This window comes from Citrus sinensis, chromosome 8, assembly GCF_022201045.2.
Source record: "Citrus sinensis cultivar Valencia sweet orange chromosome 8, DVS_A1.0, whole genome shotgun sequence".
NCBI classification, from domain to species: Eukaryota; Viridiplantae; Streptophyta; class Magnoliopsida; order Sapindales; family Rutaceae; genus Citrus; species Citrus sinensis.
In genome coordinates, this window is record NC_068563.1 from 25,109,490 (window position 1) to 25,132,740 (window position 23,251).

The following is a 23,251-nucleotide window of genomic DNA, read 5'->3' on the forward strand; positions in this document are numbered from 1 at the left end:
AAATAATATTAAAAAATAATATTTATTTTTTAGGACTCACAATTGCTTATTCTATTTTATTTAATGTTATTTAAATTTTAAAAATAAATATAATAATAAGCTATGACTAAATAATATTAAATAAAATAAAATAAATATTATTAAAAATAATCTTAACTTTTTGAGACTCATTACTGATTATTTCATTTTATTTAACATTATTTAGTTTCATGAAAGAATAAATATAATAATAAGTCTATGACTATATAAAGTTAAATAAAATCAAATAAATAATATTAAAAAATATTTATTTTTGATAAAATAAATAATATTAAAAAATATTTATTTTTGATAAAATAAATAATATTAAAAATTTATCCTTTTGAATAAAATAAATTATATTAGTTAAAAATTATATTTTTTAAGACTCACAACTGATTATTTATTTTATTTAATATTATTTATTTTTTTAAAGAATAAATATAATAATAAGTCTATAACTAAATAACATTAAATAAAACAAAAATAAATACTATAAATAATATTAAATAAAATAAAAATAATTAATATTAAAAATTATATTTAATTTTTAATGCTCACTATTGATTATTTTATTTTATTTAAAGTTTTTTATTTTTTGAAAGATTAAATACAACAATAAGCCTGTAACTAAATAATATTAAACGAAATGAGAATAAATACTATTAATTAATATTTTTTAATAACTAAATGAAATTAAAAATTAATTTTTAAATAAAATATATAATATTAAAATAAAATTTATTTTTTAAGACTCGCTACTAATTAAACAACATAAAATTTTAAACAATCTAGACGCATGTGCTAAAATTTTTAATTCTTTAGCTCTTTTGTATTTTTAATAAATAACAGGGAGTATAATGTTAATATTTAAATAAATGAATCTCTATATTTAAATCTACTTTTTCGACCAATAATTGAAACTACAAAAAAAAAAATTCGGTAATACTTTTGTTGCAAGTAGTTGAGTCCCAAAATTTTAAAGTGATATTGTAGTCCCAAAATCTTAAATCAGTTGATTGCCATAAAGAGAAAGTTGACATTGCTCATTACAATGATAGAGAGGGACTGGACGCAATTTATCACTCTTGGTTGGAAAAGTGTCCACAATATTGTTTTTTAATTTTAATTCATCAAAACAGCACACGTGTCTAGTCGTATCCGGCCTTGTCCCTAATTTCAATTAATGCCTTCTTTTCACTTTGCCATGCCGTTAGGATTTAGGGGATTAATATAATAAAAAGTATATAAAATAAATTATGATTGGAATAGAGTTTAGAACTAATCATTTAGTTTTATTATTTAATAAATTATCATAAATTTAAATTTATTAAATATTAATTTATTAATTATCATAATATTAATATATTAATTTTATTAAATATCTAAATAAAAGTTTAATTTACATAAAAATATAAGACAGTAATAAACTTAAATATTTAATAAATAAATGATAATTACATAAAAAAATTTGATTATTTTACATCAAATATGAAAAACGTATTTTAACTTTGTTTAATCATTTATTAATAATAAATCAAAATAAACTTGTAAATTTTATTTTATCATTTATTATTTTCTGAAATATTAAATTTAGAAATAAATTTAAATTAAACAATAATTTTTACATTAATAAATAACAATAAATTTATTATTTAATACTATATTGTTTTCTACTATGATATATCTTATATTTATATAATTCTATAGTATTATATTTTTATGATATAATATCAAACTATACTAAAATATAATATTAAATTATACTATATTATAATATCATTGTACTATATTATAGTAACTAATATATAGAAATAAATAATATTATTCATAATTTAACATAAAATAGCAAAATTTTACTATTTAATAATAGTATTTTATTGAATCATTTTCATATTATAAAAATTAATAAATAAAATAATTTAAATAATACTTATTTTCAATAATTAAATATTAATAAATTTAAATAATATTAATTTAATTTTAACATTAATATAAAATAATATTATTTATATAATACATTCCATACTGTACTAAACACAATATTATATTACAATTTTATGCAATGCACGTTAATATAATATATCATAATACAATATAATATGTTAAACGCACCCTTAGAAAATTGACTATATATTTATGATACAATTAATATTCTAGTTGACATTTACCTCATTTACCTAATAGTAAGGTTGGCTAATGTCAGTGCTTTTATATTTTTTTCCACACCGATATTCTTTTCGTTATTGTTATAAAAGCAGTCATTGGTATATTAGGTATATTGGTACAAAAAGCTCTTATGTTGCCTCTAATTCTTGCTCTATTTTCTTTTAAATTAATCATGTACCCAATGGAATCATTTGGCGTTCTCCAATTTCTCAAGGACAAGACAATTTTAGTCACTGGTGCCACTGGCTTTCTAGCAAAGAGTATTAACATGCATCTCTCCATTTAACTCTCCCCCTCTTCCTTCCCCATTGATGTTTACTAATTTTATTTTATTTTTTGACTTATTGCATTTGTCAATTATTGTTTCAGTTTTTGTGGAGAAGATACTGAGAATTCAACCAAATTTGAAGAAGCTCTATCTTCTTATAAGAGCAGGGGACGATAGGTCTGCTAAACAACACATGTTTCATTAGGTGAATACCTTCTTAAATATAGCTTTAATTTCTTTTTAAAGATATAGAAATCTAATAAACATATATAATTTATGAATAGGTGATAGAGAAGGACTTGTTTAGGGTGTTGAAGGATACATGGGGTGACAATTTGGACTACTTCATACAGGAAAAGGTAATTGCAGTGCCTGGTGATATTTCGTATGAGGACTTGGGAATCAAAGACTTTAATTTAAAGGAAGAAATGTACAGACAAATAGACTTGGTGGTAAATGTAGCTGCTATAACAAAATTTGATGAAAGGTATCGACACACTTTAGTTTATACTTTTTTCTATCAACACACTATAGTTTATACTTTTTTCTATCCCTAATTATTTGACTATGCTATATGCATATATATATGACCTGAGAACTGACCTTTGAATTTTTTTTTAATTCTTTTCTCTGTAGATATGATGCTTTATTGGACACCAATACAATGGGAGCTTTTCACGTTTTGAGTTTTGCAAAAAAATGTACAAAAATGCAGATGCTTGTCCACCTGTCAAGTGGTAAATATATTATGTACTTGCTTGGCCTGAGAAAGAGAAACCCATTTGAAATTATTCGATTTTACAGGGAATGACAAATAGTTTTTTCTTTTTTCTCTTTTTTTCCCTTCTGGCTAAATGCGACTTTCTATGCAAGCTTAAAATTTGTTTTTACCGCTTGAGCTTATGATAATAAGCTTCTAACACCGCATTGCAGACCTCGTTAATTAAAAATATTAGAGAAAGTGCTTGATTTTAAAATTTAAGGTAACAAGGGATGGTCTAATAATAGTATTTAAAATAAGTTTTGACAAAAATACTGACAGAAAAAAGACATCATTGATCAGTAAATGTGACACTCTCATATGCAAATTGATTATTGATTTTAACCTATACAAATCTAAACTAATTAATTTATTTGTTAAAATATCATTTTTGTCCTTGCATCGGTGTATTTTTTTTTGTTATTATTTTTGCATTAAAAATACCATTCGGTTTTAAAATTTTATCAAGCCTCAATTGGTGAAAAAATATTTTAAAAGGAATTAAAAATAACTAACTACGTATATTTTCTTTCTAAATGGCTAGCTTCCATTTTTTATTCCCGTTTTAACATTGCTTGTTCAGCCAACTTCATGAGTTAATTCATTTGGACTTTTCAGCTTATGCGTGCGGCGAAAAGCCGGGACTAATTCCTGAGAATTCATTTATGTTGTGTTTATTTGCTGGAGTGGGAGTGAGGAGTGTGGATTCCTCCCACTCCAGCGTTTACTTGCTCTAAATGGGAAGGGAGTGGGAATCTCATTCCGTGGGTCCCACCCATTTTTGGAGTGGGGAGTGGGAGTGGGACTCCCATTGGGGGAGGTGGGAGTGAGAATCCACTCCCACCTCTCCCTTTTTTACCATTTTATTTTTTTTAAATTTAATTTAATTTAATATTTTATAATTAATAAAATAAAATAAATATTATTATATTTATTTGAATAATATTATTATATTTATTTGAATAATAATATTATATTTAACTAAATAATAATTTGCATTGATTCTAAGTTAAAATTATTTTAAAATAAGATTATTATATTAATAGAGAATTAATAAATGTAATATTATTATATTTATTTTAAAAATAATAGTATTATATTTATTTAATATTATTAATAATAAATAGTTTATTCTAAGAAAATATTAATTTTGTACTAAATAATATTATATTATTATTTTATATAATAATAAATTTAATATAATTATATTAACTAAAATAAAATAAGGTTTCATTTTGTATTAAAATTAATAATTTATTGTTCATAATTAAGAATATTAATAATTATAATAAATTTACAAATATAATAAAATAAATATTATTCATTAAATATATTTTTTATTAGTTTTGTAATTAAAAACTATAATTCTTTAAATAAGGATAAAATTGTAATTTGAAACTATTTACTCCCAATCCAAGACAAAGTAAACACATAAATTGGATTCTGATCTCTAATCCATACTTCCATTCCAGTGTAAGTAAACAACCTACTCCCACTCCCACTCCACACTCCCAATCCTAGGATTCCACACTCCCAATCCTAGGATTCCCACTCCTCAGGATTCCCAATTTAATCCAAAAAGTAAACGCTACCTTACAATGGGTGAGATGCTGAAATGGCCACGTCAATTGGATATCATGGGAGAAAAGAAATTAGTGGAGCAAAAATTAAATCAACTTCAAACAACTGGTGCAGCTGAAGACGAAGTCACATCAATCATAAAGGATCTCGGCATGGAAAGGTTTCAGTATAGGCTCTACTAAGTTATATGTACTGTAACTCGCAATCTAGTAAAAAAAAATCCATATAATTTAAGCCTTAATATATTGTTAAATCATAATAATCAAATTCATATTATTTTGGTTTAAGTGTATGTTTAATCTTTATATTTTAAAAGTACCTCAAAAGACCCTTGATATTAAACATTTTGTACTCATACCATTATTGTTTCTCTATTTTTATAATAATATCCTTACAACAATATTTCTGAGATATTAATTAACCTATAAAAACTGTTAAATTATTAATTAACCTTAAAAATAAAGTGAAAATAAATGTAATTTTTTATTATTTTAATTTTAGGATGAATCTGTAAATTATTTTTTTATAAATAATTATTAAAATGATTATAATTGCAAGGGTACTAAGCATTGCTTTAAGTTAGCAAATATTAATTTATTTTAAATGATTAAAAAACTTGTGTAAGGGTATAAAAAAGAAGAGTTCATTCACACTAATAATTATTGGTTAATTTGCTAATAAGTAATTATGGGTTAATTTTTAATTAATTTTCTATAGATTAATTAATTAATATTTCCAAAATGACAATAAGGGTATTATTGTCAAAGATTAAAAAATAAGGACAAAGGTGTCACATATTTAATAAGAAGGGTATCTTTAGATTTTTTAAAAATATAAGTACTAAAAATGTACTTAACCTAAAATATAAGGACTTTTCAAGTATTTACCCTAAAATAAAAAAAAATTATAATAAATTGAGAAAAGCACATTACATCTTGTGTTTTGCAAAATGATCTAAGAGATCTCTTTGTTTTTAAAATTCATCTCACAGGTTTCTTTTTAGATAATTAGATATAAAATACTAAAAAGAGTCTATTTGACCATTTTTTAAAAAAATAGGGTCACTAAGACCATTTTGCTAAAGTATGAAAACACTGTTGTCGTTTTCTCCAATAAATTTGACTTTTACTTTTATTATAGAGCAAGATAGTACGGATGGCCAAACACATATGTGTTTACAAAGGCAATGGGGGAAATGCTATTAGACCACCATAAAGACAATCTTCCTATTATCATTATACGCCCAACCATGATAACAATCACTTATAAAGAACCATTCTCAGGTTGGAATGAAAGTTTGAGGTAAATATCATTTTAATTAAATTTCTAATTACAATCTTTTTACTAATTAATTTCATTAATTTTGAGTAATTTATTTTCTCTTTGTTCTGTCGTTTCAGAACAATTGACAGTCCACTTATTGCTTATGGCAAAGGGAAAATAGACTGCTTACTTGTCAATTCTCGGACAATATTTGATTTGGTGAGTTTTAATGTTTTAATAAAGTGATCCGGACCAATCTATAAAAAAAAAAAAAGGAAGAAAGAAAAAACCAACTCTAATGCATTATTTTCTATTATACGAAATTTATGTAAATTGATTTATGAAAATTATATGTAGATACCAGCGGACATGGTAGTGAACTCAATGATCATGGCAATGGTGGCAAATGCAAATAACCCATCATCTCAAATGATTTATCACGTTGGCTCATCTCTAAGAAACCCAATACAATTCTTCCAAATCCACGAGTTTGTCTTTCATTATTTTACTAAAAATCCATATATTGATAAATATGGAAATCCATTTATAGTTGGTAAGTTTAAAGTACTGGATTCGCCGGCTAAATTTCACAAATACATGGCCGTCCGCTCTGTGCTACCACTAAAGGTTTGTTGTAGCTAAATTTAATTAAATTGAATAAGGGTTTTAATTTGTTGTGAGTAAACCCTCTAGTTAATGTTCAATTATCATTAATTTTTGTACTCATTTTTTATTTTTAATCTTTTTCCCCCCTTATTTAAAAGGTATTAAAATTGGTGAATTTAGTCCTTTGCCGACGTTTTGACGACATTTGTAATGAGTTAAACCGAAGATTGAAGTTGGTTATGGTATTGGTAAATCTTTACAAACCCTACATGTTTTTTCAGGGCATGTAAGTATATATGCTTTACTTCTATGGTAGCAAATTTTTACTGTTAGTTTTTATCAAGTTAATTGACAATTAATTTTTTTTATCAAGTTAATTGACAATTAATTTTTGCTTTGTAAATGGACAGCTTTGATGACACAAATTCGGAGAAGTTGCGAAGGGCAATGAGAGAGAGTGGCATGGAGCTGGATTCATTTAATTTTGATCCAAAGAGCATTGACTGGGAAGATTACTTTTTAAATGTTCGCATTCCTGGCCTTTTGATATATGTAGTCAAATAACGAGGGAAGCAAGGATATTTAATTTTTAAAGTATGTATACGTATGTATGTGTACACACACATTATAATAAGATGATATTTATATTTATATTAAGAAATTTACTAGAATTGCCTTAGATCATATCTATTATAATACAACCAAATTTTATACTCTCATTAATATCGAAAGAATATCTACTTTATTTATATCATTAAAAGAGAAATCTATCTCTACCTAATAAATAAAACTTTAACTTTAATAAATTAAACTCTCTTTTCAGTCACAAGTATGATGTAATAGTTACATCTTTACAATAATTCGACAGGGCGAATCTTTCTTGTACTATCAATAAAGTTCAGGCTTCATGTTGTCTCGCAACATTGCTTAAAAACTACGTGTGTAGATATAGACTAACAATGTATTTTTTAATCTTTGTCCGCTAGAGGAAACTAAGGGGTTTATTTTGTTATCATAAGAATCAAACAGTGGTTGGGCTTGAATTATGGGCCAAAGGCTCCCATTACAATTGGGATGAAAATACAGTTTTGGATCAAATTTGAGTATTGTTGTTATCACGCTTCTAATATCCTAATGAAACCCCTTCTTTGAATTTACAATTTCATCCATATATAAAATTACATGAAGGCCCACATGATTTATAAGGAAATTGGTATCTAGGTTTTGATTTATTTTAATTTTTTCTTGTTGGGTTTTGAAAGGTTTGTGAACGTTGTTTTGCCCATTAATTCGATTTCTTTTGGGGGCCAGAATGAAATTTTGGGAAAAGTTGAATCAGTATATGAAGTTTTGAACTGGGCTTATGTAAGGTGCCATTTCCACCCTACGAAACTTCTAACAGAACTCCTCTTCCGTATTAGAATTTTGAGTTCTGACCTTAGCTCTTTCAGTGAATGACCCAAAATTTTATGGGACTAGGCACGCACATTGTAAGGAGTAGACACCAGCATATTCTTGGAGTGAATTTTCGAGTCAATTCTAGGTAAATTTTTGGACAGTATTACAAAATATACGTAAGTAGATTTTTATTCATATTATGATATATTTGTAGATTGTAACAATTTCAAGAGCCGTAAGTAGTTATTTAAAATAAAAAGTTTTTTTACGGTTTTACCCCCTTTTGTTTGGTGAATCTACTGTTGCAACGACTCTAACATGACAATAACTTTATCTACTACTATGTGGCCGCTTCTTTGTTAGAGTTTTTTTCTTGGTCTACTACATGACAATAACTCAAAACAATTAAGTTACTGTAAAGTAACCAGTGAAAGCTATTCAAAACGACTTGAGAGAGTGCGTTTCGATGTGTAAACCAAAGCTAAGTGAAACGATGTCGTGGAATGTCATTTTACTTAAGTGAAACACCTGAGACGCACGTGAATGGATTCGATTGAATGAAGCCGTTAAAGTCGTTAATGAAGCATGGCTAGCACGTGAGAATCTGGGATTAGTTTCCAGGTAGTTATCAGCAACTGAAAGGAGCTGATTTTGGTGCAGATAGCTGGCTACGAATTAAGAGTATAAAAGGGGGTTACTCCTGGGTTTAATGACAAGTAATTTCCATGAGATACCATCTGTAATTCTCTATAATCTTGAGTTCATTCAATAAAAGCCTGAAGTCTTGTTCCTCCGTGGATGTAAGCTAAGTGATTTAGCTGAACCACGTTATAACTTTTCTGTTCTTTATTCTTTAGTTTGTTGTTTCAATTCTTTGATTCTTAAACCATTGGTTGTTCCGTTCAAGTTGAAGTTCTTGGTTAAACCTTCTTCAAGTCATCTATAGTTAAGCATCTAGGAAATTTAATCTTGGATCTTGGGCAGAAGCTGAAGGTGTTTGAGCAACTAAGTGCCCTTCAGATTCTACAGTTACCATTAGAGATAGTTTTATAATAGTAATAAAATGCCAAATTACGGAATATTTTATTAGTTTTAAATGATTAAAAACTTTAAAAGAACATGAAATGAAATTTTAACCAAGAACCTATATTTTATTAGTCTAAGGTTCTGATCGGTGGGTACCGAATAAAAATGTAAAACTCTGTGAAAACGCATCGCATATGTCATTTGAAAACATGTTTCACTATCCCAGGAATAGGGGTGTTCATGAAGTAATCTTTCCAATCAATGCACTCAGGATAAAGGAAAATATATCAGTCTCCATCATGTTCTCTCTCGTGGCCATTCTCAGTTTTTCTGTGTTTCTGTCAGCAAAGCTGTAAAAAATTAAGAATAAATTAATCATATGGGAAATATTTTCATCAAACAAATAATATTTAATACTAATTTAATCAGCAGATTGATGATCACCAAAACAAAGCTTACATGGCGTTGGATAATAAGTGTGGTCCATAAATTTCTACCAATGGCATCACAAAATTAGTCTTCCTACGCCGGCCAGTAAGCATGCCCTCAAAGTATTGACAGCATAATGTATTTTGCCAATTGTGATCTCTGCAGGTAAAACCGCTAAGCTGGAGTGATTAGATCATTATTACATGAAAAATTAGTAATAATGCAACATTATTTCTTAATTTAATCTGATGTGTAATTAGAACAAACCTTTAGTGGTAACAGGTACTGAATTTTCATGTATCCATGAAAGCCAACCATTCTACTGAAAATTATAACCTTGGTAACCTTAACGGGTTTTCCAATGTTATCAATCCATGACTTCTTTGTGAAGTAATCGAAGCTGTAATCTAGAATATTCATAGATGTCACAGGATTTCTTAAAGATGATCCCACTCGATAAATATTGACATAAGAAGATTGTTTTGCATGAGCTACCATGGCAACAATCATTGCATTCACCACCATGTCAGCCGGTATCTGCATAATTCTTTAAGTTAGATTTTTGTTCTGTTTGATAAAATATTTCAAAGTTGCTGCAGGTTACAAACTGTTTGTACAAACTACACATTTATGAAATGATTGAGTTCAAGTCCCTATACGAACTCGACCTCTTGCGTAAATATTTATTCGTTAAGTGTGGGCTGCTACATCTTATAAATTTGGATCAGATTTTCAAAATATGTTCTTTAGACACCCAAGCTATGCACCGCGCAACTGATCTACATTCTACAATTTTATCAGAGCCTTTTGGCCATGCCTCGTGCTATGCTATACCTTTATAGATTTGAACTTACGGTAGACCCCCCAAGTGCATGTCAATAAATTGTAATATAAATTTAAAAAACAATTCTTGTACTTAAAACATTTCTCAAATACTTCTTCAACTCACCACATCAAAAACAGTTTCGGTGCCCCGAACAATCATAGTCATTTTCCCAGAGCGGGTCCCGCAAAAAGTGCATTGATGGTTCTGTGTAAACAAAATAAAAGTTCAATTAATCACAAATTTAAAGAAATTCATATGAACCGTTTTACTTCCAGTAAATTGAAATAAACTCATGCAGATAGTATAAATTAATTTTCATTTATTTCTGTACTCATCGGTTTTTTAATACATAAAAAATTGTGAAGACAAATAGACAACAAACTGATGAAGAATTTAAAAGAAAGAGAGAATTCGACTTTTTTGAATTTTGATGCCATCATGAGCAATAAAATTTACCTAAGATCTTAAGCCCAACCGGGAAATAGTTGTTTGTAAGTGTTACTAATAACTGTAGGGTGTGTTTGGTGTGTGGTATTACATAGCATTAAGTGTGGGTCCAGTATTAATTTAGATCAATAACATGTTTGGGAGCAATTGAGGTTCATTGAGATTGGGTATTAGGGGGCGTGCTAACGCCGGAACTCCCGCAATAGCTCAAACCCGACTGGAGTTCCCACATTCGCTTGTCTTTTTTTTTTTTACTTTTTTTTAATTTTTACTTAATAATAATAAAAATGAATAAATATATAATTTTTAATTTTTAATATTATTATCATTATTTTTACATCATAATTTATTAATAAATTTATAATTTAATATGGTTAATAATAAATACTTAAAAGTATATAAAATATAATATAATATTACACTATTTAATTATTGCAATATAATTAATATATAAATTTAATTATTTTTAAATAATTTAATATAACAAATAATAAATATTTAAATACGAATGAATTTCAATAATATTAATCTAAAATTAATAATAACATAAATAATAATATAAAATATTAGCACAATTCATTTTGCTATTAAATATGTTATAACAATTTTGTCACTTTATCATTTTGTAATTATTTTGTGGTTTATATGAACAGATGTTCTAAGATGACTTTTGAACAAATCTTGTAGGTTTTAACTATTTATTTTTCTTGTTATATTATTTCAAGATTATTTGATTAAATTATTTACTTTGATATTTAACAAGTTATATATTTAGAAAATACAGAAAATAAATGTTATGCTTCCGAAAATTAAAGGATATAACCTTCGATCTTTATGAAGAATTGTGATTTTTTTTAACATTTATACTAAAAAAATTATTAAATTTCTAAAATTTAAGACCTCTATATTTAGTTTTTTTAAGTACTAATAAATATTATTTTATAAATATCTAATATAAATTAATCACAAAAAATTAATAAACTACAATGCAACACCAAGCATAGTATAATTAAAAATTAATAAAGTACAATGTAACACCAAACATTGTACAACATTATTATAATACAGTGCTAATGCAATATATTATAATACAATACACATACATTAAAATAGTTGTTTGTAAGTGCTACTAATGACTGTAGGGCACAAAATGACCATAGATATATTCCCTTTCAAGTGTTGTATTAGCATCTCGCCAATTGCCTTGGTGAAAACATACATATTTGGTCATCCGTACATCTTTGCCCTACCAAATTAAGCATTTGAATAGGAGTAATGATACAGCCACAAACTCTTGTACAAACTTATTTTGTACAAACTGACGTGGTATTAATTCATTGGTTGAATGAAAATATAAATTAATAAAAACAAATCATGTGGGCCAAGTGATATTTAATTCAACCAATCTTATCATGCTACATCAGTTTGTACAAGAGTTTGTGGCTGTATCATTACTCTTTGAATAATGTCTAAAATTAAAGTGAGTTGATTGATATAAAGGGAAAATTAATGTAATTATCTCTAATTAATTAGTAATTACAATGATAAAGCTATTTTAGCATCGTGCATGGTTTTGAAAATGATAAACCTCTAGATGCCCAAATGTGTCATTGCAAGTTTAATTTCTTTTTTCAGAAGCACCCTCTGCAATGAGTTCGTTCAATCCTTGCTTCACCACTTTCTTCTCCACATCAATGACTAATCCAGATGTGCCATCCACTGACTTCTCCAACCTGTTAATAATATTCATCATATAATTTCCATCCAGAAATAATGTAACTAATTTTAATTTGGTACATACTAACCAGTTGATACATGAACAAGAACCTTTATCTTAAAACATTTCTTTGCAAAGTTGACAACATGCATAGCTCCCAAGGAAATGCAACATCATATCTGTGCAAGATTGAACGACTTTAATTTGATTCTTTTATCACATTATTTGATTAAGATATATTGATTAGCTTTCTTTAAACTTTGTTGGCTGCGGAATTAATGATGATATCTAATTCATTCCACATCTTTTCTTTTAAATCAGAGTCTTTGAATCCCAAAACATCAGGAGATGTCGCCAGGGACTAATCTTTTCTGAGATAAATGAATTCAAAATCGCACACCATTTTTCCTTTAGAATCTTGAACGGGTCTTTCCCTAACACCTTTAAATAAAGTATCGAAAATTTCCACATCACTACATTATTTTTGTAGTTGATGGAATAAAACTTAAAAGAAGAAATCAAGTGCTTAGAATAGACAACAAATTAAGATTAAGCTTTATACTACTTTCGCTCTAGATAAGGGTAAATTAATTATCCTTTAGTCTCTAGATTTGGATCAATTACCCAGTCACTCTTTCTTTTTTGAAATATTTACCGAAAACGTCTCTATTGTTACTTCCATGTATAGATATTGAACTTAAATTTTCAAATAGTATTTTTTAGGATACAACTTAATAAAATTCAAACATATTTGGCATGCCACATGTGAATTATTGAGAGAATAATTAACTAGGTTTAAATGAAAATATATCCATATCATGGACATATTGGGTGAAAATACAAGGATTAATTGACTAATTGGTTCAAATCCAAAGGATTAAAAATGCATTTGATGCATTTACCCTCGTGAATAATACTGGGGATGTAAATCTCACAACGTATTATGAATAAGTTAATATGACACGATTGCGTGACTGCCATATGACCCCATATTGTCTGTTTTCATTAAGAGAATTGAAATCGTGTTTCTATCTAACCAGTAGACATTGATTGTACAAAAAAAATTGTATTCTATTAAGGATAAAAATTCAGTTTAAGGCTGAACACTGAATTAATGGTTATTAGGCGAGAAAAAAAAAAAACATAAAATAAATCTTAATTGATTTATTCTTTCTCTGGTAAAAAATAAGCTTAACACTGAATTCTAATCTTTCTAATAAATTTAGATCTAGTTTGCTTAGCATAATATTCTCCTGTACGACCTATTCATACAAACTTGTTATTTGTTTATGATTTATGCAACCAATCCGTATTAGGACCATCAGACCTCCGAATGTCTCCGAATTTTCTTCATTAGTTTGTCTTGCTCCCGGTATCTTTCCCGCCGTTCTTCTCTCTGGCGCTTTCTAGTTAACTGCTCATCTTTGGCTCTCTCCGCCTCAATTTCTTTTTTCCTATGCTGCTCCTTAAGCTTTCGCTTTTTCATCTGCATAACCCCAATATAGAATGCATAAATATATATATTCTTTGTGTTAGTTGGAAACTTGCAACTTGAAATAGCAGAGCAGCACATAAATCAGAAATAAACAAATAGAAAAGCAGAACAAGATTGACATTACTAAATATGAAAAGTAAGATTGTGCTAAAAAGATTTCACTCCTAATTCCAACATAGGCATCAGTGGATTCAAATTTCTTGGTCCACACAAGCATACCTTCTCATTTCTAATCAATTGAAGTTGTTGAAAAAGAACATGGACTTTTCTTTCGTGAGGCTCCATGACAACAGCTCTCCTATTCTCCAAAAGTGGTCGTTTCCGGCCAGGAATATCCTTGGGCTTTGATTCAAATGGAAGAGCTGCCTGTAATGACTTAGGAATTACCAATGGGTTGAACTTCCTTGGTGTCCTCCCAATTGGCTGTCCCACCCAAAAAAAAAAGTTAAGTTACTAAAATTTACCAAAAATATTCCACAACCAACAATTTTGGACTGTGCAAGAAACTGCTTTAAAAAATTACAAGCGTCACATCACAAATTACCTTGTAGAGTGAATTCTTGTTAACAGGAATAGAAAGATTATGCTCTCTCCGCAACTCGGCTACAGTTTTCATTCCTTGCCAGATTTTATCACGAGGCTGCAAGGCTGTGGTCAGTGGGTTGTAAAATCGAGGAATTTCAACATCAGCCCATCCACGCATGAAAACAATGTCGCTCATCAGAATTCTGTCCTCAAAGGTGCATCTGGCAATCCCTTCTCTAGGTTGCCCTCCCTTCCTTTTGGGTTGGTTTCCAATCTCTTCTTTAGCAGCCTGACAACATAATCAAATTAAAAGTTACTAGGATCAGCTTTCACTTGCTCAAGAAAAAATATTAATAATGAGCCAACATCAATAATTAACTCAAGGATTTTGATAATTGGCTGAGTCCCAATGATGAAATTTGATGGAAAAAAAAATGGAGAGAAAAACAGTCATTGTTGTGCTATGGGCATGTACATGCAAAGAAAAAACCAGAAAAGGCACAATAAGAAATGAAGAACAAGAAAATGAATATAAACTTCCGCATTCAACTCATACCTTTTTCACCTGCCCACGGATTCCACTTACGGTACGAACCTCTTTACCTTCACATTGAGCCACTTCTAGATCTGAAGTAAACATATCTTTGATTAGTGCAGTTTTCTTGAATATCTTGCATGGATAACCAACCAGTTTAATTTTCTTCTTTATCTTTACTTCATGGTTGAACTCAAGCACAACTGCAGTTGCCGCAATCCTAAATGAAGCCTGACAAATCAAATGAAAGGATGCTAGTTGATTCATAAAAAAGCTAAATTAATTAATTAATTAACAAAAGAAAACATACTACTAACATGAAAAGCACAAAAATCATCCATTCGAAATTTTAATAGACAGGTTGTAGCAACTAGAGAATGCTGACCTGATTGTTGGATAAATTTTGGACAGCAACCACCCCGGTCTGAGGTGGGGCAAGGGGACCCCAGAACGTGGCAAGGCAATGCATGTGTTCCGGAGTGTACTTCAGCATGCGATGCCGCCCACTACGGTCCTCTATGGCATAAACAGGGATAGTTTGGAAACGCCTCCATCCAATAGAAACAATAATGGGATCTCTACTCTTGAGTACCTTCTTGTGCCACCATCTGTGTCGCTTTAACCTAACCTAGAAGAAGAGCCATGAAAAATATATTAGCTATCAAAATTAAAATAAAAGAATCCAGTGACTTTAGCTGTGAACTTGTAGGTCATCATTTTCAATTAAAAATAAGGATTAATTAATCTTATTCATTAGAGAAGAACTAAGGAAAAAAATATGGTGTTCAGCAGCAGTCCACTCATTACAATGACGGAAATGAAATTATAACACCTACAAATCACCAAGAATGGAAGGAAAATATAATCTGAAATTATAAAGTGACGAATACCAAGAAGAAATTAAAAACGAACTTTGTCCCATAATACACACATATGGTTTCAGGCATCAAACTTGACTAAATGCAAAAAAAAAAAAGTTTTTATGAAATAATTCATGAGCAAGTTCTCTTTTCCAGGATGACCAAGTCTATCTCTTGACTTAAGCCGCCAGTAATTACCAATATACCTAAATATGTTATATCCAATAAACATCCACGAAGTATTCAGATATATTTGAAAAGGATAGAAAGAGAAGACAGCCCAAATTAAGGGAGAAGTGAGAATATGTATATCACCACTGCACATTTAAGGTTATTTGAGTATTCTTACCTGCATGTATCCAACATTTTGCTCACCAAGACCAATTCCTCCAACCAAAACGGGATGGCATGGATCAAAATATTCAACCATCTCAAAAGGAACATCATGTATCTCCATTCTAAGATATGTTCCTGTACGAAAACCCTCCAACTCTAATCGAGTGACCTCGTCAAGATCATTGAGCTCAGCTATATTCATTTGTTTGCGAAATTCAATCTCCTCCTTCATCTGGAAGAACCAAACATGAGTTAGCACTCAAGGCATAACAGCAGCATACAGAACACATTATGATGCAAACAAAGTATACCTGGTCAACCAATCCAATTTCATTAGGCTGGCCACAATGAAACTTTGCACCATCTTTTTCATTCATTTCCTCCTCAGGTGATTCAGATCCATCATATGTGAATCAGAGTCAAGGGCCATTAAAGCAGATTCTACTAAAACCAAAATATAGTTTCTCCAATACAACTTACGACAACCAAACTTCACTAATGTCTTTCAGCAAAACTATCAGCAGATGAGGGATGATGCATCCCACTACAGCCACACCAAATTTATAGACCCAAAAAAAAAAAAAAAATCCACCAATGGAGATGGAGAAGCAGGCAGTGGCACAAGATACATGTATAATAAATATAGTAAACACTGTATTAGTTAGAACAAAAGGATATTGTACATCAAATTTTGCACGTAGTGAAAGCTTTTTCAATCTCCGCTCCTCAACTGCTGATTCATCTTCATTCTCAATTCCTTCACAGCCGGAGTTATCCTTGCGTTGCCCTTCCTGCTTTTCACCTGTTTCTAAATCTTCATAATCACCGTAGACAGCATCATCACTGTCATCATCTTCAGATTTACCCTTTGAAACTTGATTTCTCTGAGCAGCTTTGGACCAATCACCAGTAACAAAACGGTCTCGGATACTTTCATATACTTCTTCTTGTTTCCAGCTTTTAAGATCTTCATAACTTTTAATTTTGGAACAGTCATCGGTATTGACAATTCCACTATCCAATCCTTCTCTCAACTTCGGCAATAAATGAACATGAATTAGCGAATAAGCAAATACAAATTACGTTCGGTCAACATCAAGCTTTATATCAATGCTAAAACTAACAACACATCTAAAAGTATTACTTGTTGAGCAAGACCTCAAATTAAGAAAAAAATAATCAAGGAAATAACCATACAAATAATATCAAGAAAGACCTTATTCCCTTCGACCTTCGGCTTAAAAAATTCATCTTCATCACTTTCTTCACCCTCAATACTATCCTGCACTTCTTTGGACAAAGTTTCTGATGTTGATGTTGATTTCCCATATACAAGCTGAATGAGATTGGCGCATCGTCTCAAGGAGGACTTAGTCAACTTTAATTCATTTTCCATGTCATCTTCAAATAAAGCAACAAGTAAGACATGTTCAGAAGCAGAAAAGAAAATTCCACCCAGAAAAATCAAAACAGAGAAAATATCCATTTAAACTCCTCAGCATTTGTGGAGACAATTATTCAATGAAAACATCGTTTTGCATTCATGATTCAAAACACCTCTCCACCATCTCAACTTGGCTCATGTAAGCTATATATAAATTATAGTTACAAATAAAATAGGGTATGTATTCTTCTTTAAGGCCAATACTGAATAATGCATCACAGTAATAGTAAGTATGAAAGAAATACCATTATCCTCTCTTTCCTCTGTACCAGAAGATAAGTGATTATCAACATTGTGGTTGTTTTCATCTTCACCCTCATCACCGTCGTCGTCATCATCCTCACCCTCATCACCGTCGTCGTCATCATCCTCACCCTCATCACTGTCGTCGTCATCGCCCTCTTCATATGAATCCTGCGATGAAGCAAAAATGTGGAACATTATCATTGTACATAAAAGATGCAGCTGGATACGGCATGTGAACTAATTTGCGAAAGAGACATATGTGAGTAAATAAAAAAGGGGTAATAAAGGTGATGACAGGTAAAAGACCAATTCCTAGAGCTTGGGCCACAAAAGAAAAGCCACCTAAATTATAAAGTGACACAGAACCAAGGGACAATGGAAGTTTACAAAACAACAAATAAAAGATGAAAAGGTTTTATGCTGAAAGTTACATAACTTTTAGAAAATCCAGTGTAGCTACATTACCAAAACATTCAAATCTACAATAGCATAATTGCATAATTTTGACAAGTGTGAGGTGCCGACATGGCCTCAAAGAATACTTGCATCAATTTCAATATATACCAAGTTTAATAAAGCAAGGAGACATATACCAGCATCTATAAAGGAACAAAAACTGAAACATGGTTCCTTGACACTCCACCACCCGTCCCCTATTAAGTATTAACACATTGGTTCTCGAAAAATGGAGTTAATACCAGTCATAATTAGGTACCTTCCGATCACCAGAATCAACACCATATCCAAAGATAGCTTTTCTAAAATGCTTTCCATCATTAAATTCAACACGTTCCACAAAGCTATCTTCATCAGAATCGCTAACACTTTTTAATATTTCACCCCTTTGAATATCTGCATCTTCATCTGAGGACTTTGAGTCATCCATTTCCACAGCGACACGTTTTTCACTGAGCCCATCGGCAGTTGCTTCTTCAGTTTGATACTGCTTGTCATGAGTATACTTTGTATCATCATCCATATCTTTTGCATTGTTGGTAGCATCTGATGAGATATTTGGCTTCTGGCTGAAAACAGAAATGAAGCTCTTTTCTAACTTCTCATCAATTGAATATTTGGTGTTTTGAAGCGATTTTACCAACGTCTCACCAAAATCTTGAGCCTTTCCTGGTAACAGCAAAGAAACAGTACTTAAGCCCAAAAAATTGGGAATAATATAGGATAGATTGAAGATGACATAATATTAGCCTCTTTATCTAACTCAAAACACTATATTTAAAGAAATAGATAAATGAAAATATCATCAAGAATACGAGAGATATTTCCATTTTATATTATTCAAAACAAGATCCACAAAAAGTGCTAATGGTTTATTTATTTTTAAAAAAAAATAAAGAAACAAAATAGTAAACCTCTGCAGTTTGATTTTCCATTTTCATCATCCATATTAGAAAATTGAACAAAGTGATCATTGATGTTTATATAGACAGCGTCCTTGTCATAAAGGAGATCCCCAAGGCCAGACATTGGTGCATAAAAAAGTTTTTCCTTATTACGCAATCCCTTTTTTTTGGCAGCAGAAGGTAAAGGGCATGGATCAGCTAACCCTGTAACCCCAGCTAAACTGTAGTCACCAACACCAGCAATATGCACCTGGTTCAAAGAAATAACATTAGATTACAAAATGTTTAATCGATTGGATAAGGGCAAGATAAATGAACATTTAATAGAAGGCATTTGCCAAATACAAGCCAAGACATAATAGCCATATTTTTAAGCATAAAGATTGAAAATAGAAATTTCTTCTTAAAGGTTAATAATCTTAATCCATGAGCCTTAAATGAGCTTCAGGGCTGCCATGCTAACTAACGTGCCATGTAAATTGCAACTCTGTTACAGAAAAAAGAAAATTCCCATTCGTCAGCTTTTGTCCTAATGTTTCTTAAAGTTTCAATGTACGTCCATATCAGGCACTGGTAAGCCAAATGTGCGAAGCTCCATGTTACTTAAGCATAACCAAGGGGAAAAATTTTACAAATAGATAATTGATCACCTTCTCCAAAGCCAAATTTTACATTTAACATATAAAACCTGCATTCGTGAAGCAATGAGGTTGAGATTTGCTTATTATGAGATAAGACCTCTCTAACTTATGCTTAATCAAGCTCTTTTTCATCACAACTTACATCCAATTGTTGCCAGAAAAACAAGTCCTCCATATAGATGAAAAGTAGGTCCTAAAACTACCTAAACTTAAAGTAACATACGTCCAAAAAGCATTAAATTTTCAAAAACATCATATGCAACAATAACCTTATGTTGAGAAATGAACCTGCGTCTCACCTTTAATTGTATACAAAGTAAATAAATTAATTAAATAAAATAAGCCCTTAAGCATATTCTGAAAAGGAAAAAATTCCAATGGCAATTGTGAGGTTAAGTGGTTTACAATGCATAACCTTAGTTCCCTTTTTTAGGTTACAACCTCGCAGATAACCATAAATTGTGATGTTTCTTTCACATTTATTATTCATATGCAGTCTTTCAGGAGGAGTAACATCTTCGAAACGATCAACCACGACATAAGGATGAGAAGTTCTCCAGTGCAATGAAGGAAACTTAATAACGGAGATAAACTTTGTAAGATTGCAAATATCTGTTTTTGTGTACCTAATGAATTAGGGCAAGAAAAAGGAAACAATTAACCACAAAAGAATTCTATGACTTGAAACTACTAATTTAACTACAATATTGGGTGAGATGTCCATAACACAACATACTATATATAATACTTACCGCCCATGAATGAGACCAGATAACTTAAATAGTTTTGCTCCATGGTATGTTTCTGTCCAGAAGCGATGCTTGAGATGCTGCTTCATTTTTCGTAGTTTCTTCTTATCCTTGAACTGATCAAGGTGTGTCAGAACGCCCATAAACTTTGGCAATCCATGATTTTGCATTAAATTAAGGAACTCAAAAGTTTCCTGTAAGAAACAAAACCCAGTTACCAAAACTCAAAATTGTTTTAACTAAATTATTATTAAATATTAGCTTTACTCCTTAACCATGGGAAAACAGAAAATCGTACAAAACCAATAACATAAAACTATATTATGGAGATCACAAAAAATAAAAAGGAGAAGCTGCAGCTCCATCAACACACATGTGCGGTGAAGTCTAAACCAAATAGAACTGTTCAAAATGACATCTCACCATTTCAAAACCGTGACTTGCATCAATGAGAAGCAGTGCCAAGTCAGCAATCTTTGCACAATCAATCATGCCATTGATATCATTGGGGCACTCCACAAATTGTAGCCGCCTTTTCTTGCCTAACGCATTTCATCAAATCCCTCTCAATGAATTCCATTATATTTCAAATATGACAAAGAAATTACATAAACTAGATCAAGTCTAACCTGATACAACAGTAATCGGTCCTCGAACCTCAGGTACTTTATGCTTAGTATAATGCTTAATAAGACACTTTATTAACAAAGACTTTCCAACCTGCCACCACCATTTCATAAATTAAAATAACCATCTAAAAATTTAAAAATTATTACCGAATTAGAGCATAATAAATCAAAATTACTTTTTTAAACAAAATTAATAATGCAAAACCTGTGGTGGTCCCTGAACTACAACTACATATGGTGGTGGTTCACCATAAGAGCGGTCTATAGTCGGAATGTGAAGCCGACGTTGCTCTTTCTCAGACGCTCGCATCTGTGATCGCTTGGCTTTCACAGATGAAGAAAAACCAAATGCCTAATAGATGATAACAACAATAATGATAATTAAAATCAGCAAAAAGAAAAGGAACAATATTATTTATTTACTTAAACTAAAAAAAAATAAATGTGAATTGCAAATTAAGGACCTTAGGGTTTGGTTTCTTCTTGTCTCGTTTACTTCTATCGGATTCGGTTGTCTTTTTCGCCGAAGAGCCCGATTGGCGAGTTCTGTGAGCCTTGTGCTGCTGCTGTTCCATGGCTCCGCTGTTTGCTGCCGTATTCATATTAGTTAACTGCCTCGAGGCGAGTGAACGAGAGAAGTACTTCCTCGGCAGTTGCTACTTCTTGTAAGTTAAAAACTCTCTCTCCACAGGTCCGCTAAATTTATAGCCGATATCCGTGTCACCAACGGAGAGGCCAGTTAATTCAGAGGCAATGAACGTTCGTTCTCGTCAGGGACTCAGGGCTTTGGAGGGTTTTATTTTTGCTCCAAAATAAAGGAAATAAAAATTCCACCCCAATCTTTTCTTTTTTTTTTAATAACACCCCACTTATTATTTTTATTGTTGTAATTATAAGTTAAACCTCAAAATAACTGTATCATTCTTAGATTTTGTTTAGGATTGAAATTAAAACATCAAAAACTATTTATTTCAAAAATTATGATTCATAATTTTTTTTTAAATATTTATTTCATAAGTTTTTTAATTTTAACAAACAGTTTCTAAAAACAAATTGGAAGTTGTTTTTCATAAGTAACTTATTAAATAAGTTACTACACCTTTTTTAAGTTTTCATTATAATCTTAACATTTTAACCAAAAAAATAATTATTTCTTATTTTTCTACCAAGAAAATCTTAATAAATATATGGTAACCTGAAAATATCATATTGCCATAACTACTATAACTTATAGTCTACATGTGAATGAAAATTTAATCTAATAAGTTTGTATTTTATGTATTTTACTTTTATTATTTATCATGAGAATCAATAAAACTTATAAATGATTACATAAATTTTCTTTGAACTATAAATAATTTTCATATGAAAGCTAACTATGGCTTTTGATACATGTGACAGACGATGCCAAATATGCAACATGGACGTCAAACATGAAATGAGAAGGAAAAGTTTCATTTTTTTTGGCTATATTCAAGATATGCAATAATTCAAGTCAAACACGCAACATGTGATGTAATGCAATATATAATTTGCATGTGAAAAAAAAAATAGATGAAACATGTAACAATTGAGGTCAAAGATATAATAACTGAGGTTAAACATGAGTACAATATAAATATGCAATAGATCATGTCCAACATGTAACAATTAAGATCAAATATGTAATACAGATGTCAAACATTTTTTGACTCTATTAAAGGCACGCAACAATTCAAGTAAGCGTGCAACAACTGAGATCAAACCTATAATATGAAATTAATGTTTGACGTCCTTCACAACTTATCATCTCCCCGAAACTCCTACTATTTTAAAAGATGTTCCATAAAATATCTATTCCTTTTTATTGAAAATTTATTTCATTGTTTATTTGTATGGTTATATGAAAAGAAGGCTTTCTATGTACATTTAAAATTTAATAA

At 30.0% G+C, this 23,251-nt stretch overlaps 1 protein-coding gene and 1 pseudogene across 2 annotated transcripts; one reads left to right on the forward strand and one right to left on the reverse strand.

The window, feature by feature from the left end:
* Positions 1-2,313: 2,313 nt before the first annotated feature.
* LOC102618180 (fatty acyl-CoA reductase 1-like) lies at positions 2,314-7,344 on the forward strand (annotated as a pseudogene).
* A 6,302-nt stretch (positions 7,345-13,646) lies between these two features.
* Positions 13,647-22,122, reverse strand: LOC102619249 (uncharacterized). Of its 2 annotated transcripts, XM_052432053.1 has the most exons (18): positions 21,794-22,118; positions 21,535-21,681; positions 21,330-21,420; positions 21,124-21,242; positions 20,704-20,894; positions 20,367-20,577; positions 19,320-19,560; positions 18,665-19,074; positions 17,949-18,117; positions 17,476-17,660; positions 16,934-17,293; positions 16,571-16,663; positions 16,273-16,491; positions 15,449-15,691; positions 15,085-15,294; positions 14,548-14,817; positions 14,223-14,426; positions 13,647-13,994 (listed from the first exon to the last, which is right to left on the reverse strand). In XM_052432053.1, the coding sequence occupies exons 1-18, from the start codon at positions 21,929-21,931 to the stop codon at positions 13,830-13,832; spliced, it is 3,666 nt and encodes a 1,221-aa protein (XP_052288013.1). In that variant the 5' UTR covers positions 21,932-22,118; the 3' UTR covers positions 13,647-13,829. The 2 variants fall into 2 exon arrangements, 1 of the variants encoding a protein (XP_052288013.1); XR_008050956.1 differs by lacking the exons at positions 13,647-13,994; positions 14,223-14,426 and having other exon boundaries at positions 14,759-14,817; positions 15,085-15,155; positions 15,244-15,294; positions 21,794-22,122.
* Positions 22,123-23,251: the final 1,129 nt, after the last annotated feature.